Source organism: Rhagoletis zephyria, unplaced genomic scaffold, assembly GCF_001687245.7.
Source record: "Rhagoletis zephyria isolate East Lansing unplaced genomic scaffold, Rhagoletis_zephyria_1.1 Rzeph_scaffold_06829, whole genome shotgun sequence".
NCBI classification, from domain to species: Eukaryota; Metazoa; Arthropoda; class Insecta; order Diptera; family Tephritidae; genus Rhagoletis; species Rhagoletis zephyria.
In genome coordinates, this window is record NW_016163912.1 from 1 (window position 1) to 8,943 (window position 8,943).

The 8,943-nt window shown below is 34.7% G+C and overlaps 1 protein-coding gene across 1 annotated transcript; it reads left to right on the forward strand.

The window, feature by feature from the left end:
• Window positions 1-1,110: 1,110 nt before the first annotated feature.
• LOC108373583 (serine/threonine-protein kinase Warts-like) lies at window positions 1,111-2,637 on the forward strand (the record flags this gene model as incomplete). Its single annotated transcript, XM_017629495.1, has 1 exon — window positions 1,111-2,637. A coding segment is annotated over one exon (1,232 nt), but the record flags the coding sequence as incomplete, so codon positions are not given.
• Window positions 2,638-8,943: the final 6,306 nt, after the last annotated feature.

The following is an 8,943-nucleotide window of genomic DNA, read 5'->3' on the forward strand; positions in this document are numbered from 1 at the left end:
TTAATTTAGAAAATATGTAAAACTTTAAAATCTTTAGAATCTCCGAGCCGAGCGTAGCCATTCCGAGCGGAGCAAAGCTTACAAATTCCTGTAAATATATGTATGAAAGCGTTCATACAAGAAGCTTTTTAGAAGCGCTTTGGAACCAATTCCAGGCAGAGCCTTCTTTAGCATTTTTATTCAAATTCAGGATTTTCTTGATACTAAAAGGCCGAAAATGGAAGTTATTTGCATTTCAAAAATCTATATATGTGTACATATGTGTTCTTTTCGAATTAAAGCTAGTAGCATCCAAACCGTTTTGACTTTGCGAAAGCCTAAAATTTTCCAATAAGATTGGCATGTAAATAACGTAGCTATCAATAGAGATTTTTATAGCAAACATCACAGCTATACAACGAATCAATTGCATTCACAACCAAAGTAATTGAATTTTTTATTTCTAAAAACATTCCCGCCCACAAAGCTTTGTGCAAAAGCTATGTAGTATGTTGGCGCTTTAGTTTTATGTTTCCTGTCAGTTGCAAATTTCGGCATTCCCACCAGCCGCTGTTCTCCGCTAAAGCGGCTGAATGCCTGCATAAAGTGCAGAAGAGTCTCTGCAAATGCGCTGTTTTCGAAAAATCCGCATTGTTGGTGTTCACACGTAACTGCAAGATTAATTGCTTTTGGTGCGGGAAGCCAAATAAACCGTGCAATGGTGGCGCACAAACGCACGCGTATTTATTGTAAAGACTTCAATTTTCTGCAGCGATTGAAAACTTGCTGCTGGATCGTAAACTTTTCTATTGTGATTCCAATTTTTTATTTTTTTTTTTTTGTTCTCATTAAAAGCAACCCTGCGCGCGAAATGCGCTGTAAAGTTTTGTGCTTGTGCATTTTAATTGTTTTTCAACTTTTTTCCCCCTTTGAGAGCACTACTTTTAATTTTATTTATTTATTTTTTATCTCTGCCGCTATCAGTGCCCATAAACTTGGTCTGCATGAGCATTTAAAACGAAAGCAAAAAATGTTCACCAACTATTGCATATACATGTTTTTTCAATTTTCAATTACTCGCGCCAATTCGCACTCAATTTATTTCTCTTACTCTTATCTCTTTTCCGCCAGGCAATCACCCACGCGACGATGAAACCCACTCGGTCGCTCTATCGGATACCACAGTGCCTCGTGTGCGCCATACCTACATCGATGACACCTACGGCACCAGCTTGCCACCCGATCTACTCGCCTTCCCGGCGCGCGTGCCGCCAACTTCACCTTCCATGCAGTCATCGCACAGCAACATACCCGAACAAATTATCTACGGCATACGCTCGCCACCGCTTACCAGCCCCGTTTATGCGCATATGACGCCGCATGGCATCTATGGCACCACGACCATCGCCGCCGCCACACCGAACGGTTTCATGACACTGCAGCATCCGAAGTCGCGCAACTTGGCANGCCCACAACAACAGCAATCACCCTTCCTGCCAGCACCCGTTATGTACTCACCAACCACAGCGGTGGTGATGAAGCAAGGCTATATGACGATACCACGCAAACCACGCGTACCCAGCTGGGCGCCATCTACTTCCACCACAAATCAGACACAGCTAAGCGAATTCCAGTCGCCCACATCGCCAAATCCGAGCGAAACTGGCACCGCCACAACAGCTGAACTGCAATCGGAGCCAGTCTACGACAATCTTGGACTGCGCACAACTGCCGCTGGTAATTCGACGCTGAACTTGCACAAAGTGCATCCGGAAGTAAGTAGCTGCGCCTCCACATCCTCACGCTACACAATGCGCGATCGCCCACTGCCGGCCACGCCGAGTCTAACGTCGGTGGCGTCGAGCACAGCAGCCATGCAGCAGCAGCAACAGCAGCAACAGCAGCAGGCACAACAAGTGCAACAACAGCAGCTACAGCAACAGTCGCAACAACAAAAAGCTGTACCCAGCACTTCAGCAGCGGCAGCGGCGGCGGCGGCAGCAGCAGCAGCATCTGCAACGGCTTCAAAAATTTACGAACCCATACATGAGCTGGTGAATAATAATCATCACCTGACGACGACCTCCGACACAGAGCCGCTTTATGGCACTGCGCGACATCACAACGGTCTCACCATTGTGCCGAGTGTCAACAATGTTAATAATGGTGGCAGCAGTGTTGGTGCCTCTAATACAACTGCGGGCGCGAATGCGTCTACCGGCGAGCCTACGAAAGTGGCGAAAATACCGCCACGTCCACCACCGAAGCCCAAGAAGAAGATGTCCGTGACGGCGACACGCGGCGGCCAAGGCAGTACCAGCCAGCTGTTCGATGATGAGGGCGAGGATGGCACAGAGGTTTAGTTGCAAGTACACAAAGGCGGCGGTGGCGGCGGCGACGGCGACGACTGCAACTACGATGGCACGAACGCCAGCTAAAACTTCTTCAAACTAAAAATGGCTGAATGGTAACTAAAATTTAAGGCATTTCGTGGGCAAAAGTTATGTGTATCCAGTAGTGGGAAAAGCAGAAAAGCAAAATAATAGAAAAATGTGCGTGTGGTATGTATGTATGTAGGTGGTATTACTGTGTACTCGTACTACATATATACGTGCTTATGTAGATGAATAGGTATGCCAACAGTAGTTAGTTGGGGGGGATAAATCAAAATAACAAACAGCAAATGGTGGCGATTGCTTCGCCGTTCCTCTCTAAAAGGGCGTATCTTTGAAAAATATATGTATGAAATGGCATTTTTGTGGTAAGCAAAAACTCTGCGGCGCTTTGGCTGCAAATGAGGCGGCATATACATGAATACCTATGGCGTTGCCTTCCGCAAGTGGCAAGTCCTTATGGCAGCTTTGAATTTAAAGGACTGAGCTGTTGATATTTTTCCCAGTCATGATCTTAAATTTTCTGTGGGCGGGGTGGCGTATTTTAAGATTAATTTTATGCAATTTTTATTTTTTTCAATGGAGAACGATTCGCGGTCGACTTTTACGGATTTAAAAACACAAAAAAACGTGGGTTAGTGATATTTCTTAAAAAAATGTTCTTTTTGATGCAAGAAGGCAGCTAGATGCTCCAGGTATATTTCTGCGTCAAAAAGTAAATGTTGTAAAAAATTTCGCCTACGTTTTTTTTTTTGAGATTAGGGCTCGATATAGGTCTACTCGTGAGGGCTGTATATACATTACCAAATTGTATGAAACCAACTTAAGCTTTAACGACACCGCGTCGCAATCACGATTTTTATTTTATTTTTCACATTGTGGTCTTTTAAGTTCTAGCACCACTAAGTTAAAAATATTTCAACAGAATTTTATTTACAAAAACTTGCTAAATTATTTAAAGACCGTCCTTGAAAGGAGTTTAAAAAAAGTTAACAGCGCTCTACAGTGGCGTTAATAGTCAAAAGGAAATCGCTAATTTCCAGGTATCGTACGGACTAGGGTGGTCTTTAATATATTAACCTCATAAGCACCCCTTTATTTTATTCTACTTACAAAATAAAGACATGCACGAAAATTTCATAATAAAGTGTTTGCAAATATTTAATATTTTTAGTCACAAAAGTTCGACAAAATTCACGACTTTGCCCAACTATAACTCAGCGAGCATATACATAAATTTGTTTGAATAAGTTTCAATAATATGTCAAACTTATGAGATTTCAAGTAGAAATTAAAAAATTTTCAAACCCTGGTAGCGACCCCTAAAAGTCGTTTTTAAATTTTTAAATTTACATGGAAGTCTCATTTTGTTTGAAGAAATTGAAAGGCCCGAAAACTTGCCCTTGTAATCATCAAGTAAGACAAAAACAAAAGACAAAAGTTAAGCATAGTATCAAAGAAAAAACACTGAAAAAATGGCCAAGAAATTTTCTTGTGTAAAAGTTCCTTAAGGCAGTAGGGAGTTCTTAAGAAATTTGCTACGTATTCTACCAAAGTTTTCTAAAGTTTTTTGTGTACAAAGAGCACAAGGAAATCCATGTTTGCAACATAAATACATATATGCCCGTTCCAACATTTTGTGAGGAAAAAGTGAGACATTTGTCAAAAATCCCATTCACACACACGAAACAATGACATTTTTTTCTTGGCCGTGTTCTTCAGACCTGGATACTAAGCTTTATTTGATTTATACCCGGCAATTTCTCGTTTTTATCTTTTCGATCTTTCAATTAATCAAAAACGCAAAATTTCGAATCAATTGTAGCGTTGAAAATGAAGAATTTCCGAAAAATCACGAACAATTGTGGAATGTTTACAATAAATTCCAAAAAATACTCAAACAAATGCCACAAGTTTCCAAAAGATCAAGAGAACTAAAACGCTTTGATAAGTTCCAAAGAAACACCTAACAAATTGACAGAAAGATGTTGGGGTATTCTCAAACGAATTAGCGAAAAATATCGAATCGCTATCGCAACATTGCGACTTTCATAACACACATCGGCAACTTGCGATAATCATTCGAAAATTGTCGTTAACTCAATTGAGAACAGTCTCACCAAGAATAAAGTATATTCATTTTTTTTTCTCAACTCAGAATTTATGACACCAAAAGAGTCCGAAATGAGACAGTTTGGTTTTCTGGTCTTAGGATCATATATATGTATGGCGAAAGAAAGACTCATTTTAGACTCATCAATTCTGAGCACTCACAAAATTGCTTAAAGGGAAGATTACAGAAACTCCAAATTACACCAAAATATACAGTAGCATGCGATATGTTTTTTCCATTGCTTACCTAGTTATTTAAAAAATCAAAATACTACATACATGTGTGTATTAGGGTGCCTCGTCAAAAAATTTGGTGGGGTTTTCACCGGAACTACAAAATTTATTATATTTTAAGAACTTCTTCCAAATATTTCGGAAAAATATAAAGATTTACGTGTGTTATACCGGTTTAAAATAGCTACAAAAATCTAATTTTTTATGAATAAAAGTAGTTTCTTAACAATAATTTTTTCCAAAAAATTACCTCAAATGATAGTGTAAACTTTTAATCCGTACAACAATGTTTAAAAATTTTATCAACGGCATCAAAAATAATGAGGTTTTCGGACTCATTTTTAAATCGATCCAGCTCACGTAAATCTCAATATGTTTCTGATTTTTTTTGGTGGAAGACCTAAAGTGTATTAAATTTTATAATTCCGATGGAAAGAGTATCGATTTTTTTTTTTTTTGTATGGAGTAATGCGCCTTAATTTACATACAAACTCGCCAAAAGGTTTAAATTTTTTTCTTCAATGTGCAATCTGCGGAGGTTATATTATTTTACTCGAAAAACGTGTAAGATATCGCGACATTTTTTTTCGACATTTATTTTTTGATGCGGAAATGCTCTAGGGACATTTCTGCGTCAAAAATAATGCAAATAAAACAAAAATAAGATATACTGATCTATAACTTTGTTGAGCGAAAATGATCAGCCCAATATCATATTTCAAAAATATACCTTGCTGTAGATAAAAACTTTACCTTTTTTGTACCATATTTTTTTGCTTAGACTTAGACATAAGAGCGTAAATCCTATAACTGTTTTTGTCTTTGAAAATTTTCTTCCCGTATATTTCTTTTGTAAAATTAGGCCCTTTTCACAGACGAGATTTCACTTGCTCTATGTAAACTTCCTTTAAAGTTAATTGAATGGTGCCGTTTTAGCTGCAAGCACGTGATTACGTGTTTCTCTGGAATTTTAAAACAAAATCAAAACATTATTTCACACAACTAAGCCATCAAATACGTATGTATGTATGTAAGTTACAACAAATGCCGCCTCACCGCACCACAGCTGCTTTATGCCACCACCAAAATCGCCATCTGCATTATTTACGAAGTGAAGTAATCGCGTGACGACTTGTGTGCCAAACGACTGATGTAGAATTTAGTAAATTATACGGAAAATTACAAATACCTATAAAAAAAAAACAAGAAAACTCACTCTTAAAAACATGAAAATGCAATAATCGAGAACAGTGCAAGAAAAGCAAAAAAAAAAAATATGGACTTTCATACTTAAAAAGTAGTAGAGCACAAATTCAAAGAACAAATTATTACATTTTTTCATTTTGTTATAAGTACTACATTTTTAATTGGGCAACAATGAGAAGAAAACAAAATTACGAAAATTACTACAAATGTTAGTTAAAAGCGCAAAGTGCTAGGAGGAGGAGGAGAAGGAGGAGGAAGGAGGGGGAAAAAGAAAGAGACCGAAAGCTTGCTACTACTCCAATAGTAGAATTTGTTATTCGTGCAACGAAAACTGAGTGTCCTCTGTGCTAAAAAGTTATGTACAAAAAATATTTGCCGCCGAAAATTGCCAGCAATGTATTTTTTCCTTTTTTTATTTTACTAGATTTACTACATATGTATTTATGTAACAACATTAGAGTGTATCACCAAAAAAAAAAAAATTATTATATTTTAAGACTTCCGCCAAAATATTGCGGAAAATTGAGATATGTGTGAGCTAAACCGATTTGAAAATACCTTCAAAAATCTTATTATTTTAAATTCGCTGATACAGTTTTTGAACATTTTAATGCTGATTTTATCATCTGAGGTGATTTTTTGGAAAAAATATTGTCAAAAACTAATTTTACTAAAAAACACATTTTTGTAGGTATTTTCAAATCGGTTGAACTCAGCTAAATCTTAATATTTTTCCCAAATATTTTGAGGGAAATCTTAACACATAAAATTTTGTTTTTAATTCCGATGGAAAAACAGCACCGATTTTTTTTTCTATGAAGAGTGGTGCATCCTAATGTACACACTTTTCAGCAAAGAAGGTTCAATGAAGTGAGCTGTTTTTTTACAATGATTTAAATCTTAAGTTAAGCACACATACATATTGTACATACATACATACTTAGATAGGTACATACATAAGAATATATAAATTTGTATAAAGTGAGAAAATAAACCGAATGAAAACGAAAAGTTAATCTAATGAAAGTTTAACTTTATTGATTAAGCGAAAATTTAAATATGTAGACGAAATTTTTAGAACTGAAAAGAGTATATAATTAGGTGATGAACTAAGCATGCATAATTGTAATTAAAAGCTTAAGTATACATACATATGTACATGCATAAGTATGTAGTTAATTAGGTAATTAAGCAAATACTTATAATGAAGTAGAAAACCACAAGATAAAAAATTGTACATTATAAAAGAAGAATTTTTAAGCGAAAATGTTTCTATATGTAAAATAAAAATATATAAAAAACAAAAGAAAAATCATGCTACAAAGTAATTGTAATTATTCGCGCTTAAGTATTAGAAAACAAGAAATTCAAATGCAGAAATTTCTCAAACAAAATTGAAAATAGTTCTTAAATATTTGAAAATGTATATTTCAACCTCTTTTTTTTGCCACCGCAGTAATAAATACAGTAAGCCATACATAGACTTAAGCGAATCAGCGTTCACATGGTGATTTTTTTTTTTTAATATTCACGATATTTTTCAAGTTAGAATTTTTTTCTAATGTTTTATAAAAATATGGTTCAGGCTATGTATGCATGCATATATACAAGAATTTAAAATTTTATTGGAAAGTTCAACAAATTTTCATCTAAATTTTAACCTTTAAATATTTATGAATTTTTATAAGATGTTCGGATATGCTATTTTATAAGCGTATAGTTTTCAACTTTTTTTTATCAAAATCTCAGACTTTTTCACTTCAAATTTTTAGAATTTTTTTTTTGCAGATTTTATATAGCCCATGGAATTTTAATACAGCAATGAAGTGCATTTTTCAAGTGGCTAAATCTCGCGTTTATTTTACTAATTGCTTTTTTTTTGACGGGCTTTTGCTGCTTACAAAAATTAAAATAAAATAAATTTATTAAAAAAATTGTTTGAACTTTTCCAAATTTTATAGCAAGTGTGAAACTTTTTTAAAAGACTTCGGTTATATGTATGTATGTATATGTATACTTAACATGGACAATAATTTTTACAAAAACAATTAACAAAAATGTTTTAACTTGAAAAATATTTAGGGCCTTTTTTCAATTAGCTTTTAAAATTTTATTCTCTCCTCAAACACATTTTCTCAGAAAAAATTCTTTTTAAACACAAAAAATTTCAGAAAAGACTTTGCTTAGAGGAAGATAAATTTGAAAACCTATTTGAAAAAACGGCGCTTAGAATATATAAAGAAAATCACTTTGTGAACGCTTGTTTGAGTCACTGTATCGGTGTGTATATTAGTATGGCCTTTAAAATATCCACATCATGAGGCACGCCTTTATTTTGTGCTGAGTACAAAACAACGACAGCCAGGAAAGTTTCAGAATTCAAAAAATAGGAGTAGCGACACCAGGGTTTAAAAAAAAATATTAGTTTTAAAATTGCAAAAAATTTACGAAACTTTAACTTTGAGCAGCTGTAACTTAGCGAGTTTATGAATTTATTTAAACTTATAATATGTCAAAATTATCAGATTTCGAGTCAAAATTTTGTCGAATATTTAAAATTTTTTTTTATTAAAATTTTTTCAAACCCTGGTATCGACCCCATTTATTTAAATTTTAAATTTTCGTGAATGCCTTTATTTTGTACTTAGAAAAAAAATAAAGGCGGTGTCCTATATCCAACTGTATATGTAAAAATGGCATGTGTGTATATAAATTTTGCTTGCAAGTACATACATAGTGAAATAGGAATGCTAAATATTAATAAAATTGTATGTAAACTAAAAATTTATAGCAAAAACCAACAACATTAATTAATACTTACAATTGAATAGCACGACTATGTTGAAATTAAGCAGCTTTTAATTATTAATTAATGAAAATAATTAACCAACGGAAATCCATAAGCGAGAGCGGAAATTACCGGGGACCCACGGATCGGAGAAATCGGTTTTTTTTTATTTATTTTTTTAGCGATTTGCAAAGAGAATGCTATGCTCTTTTCCAGCTGCATTTGTTTTTT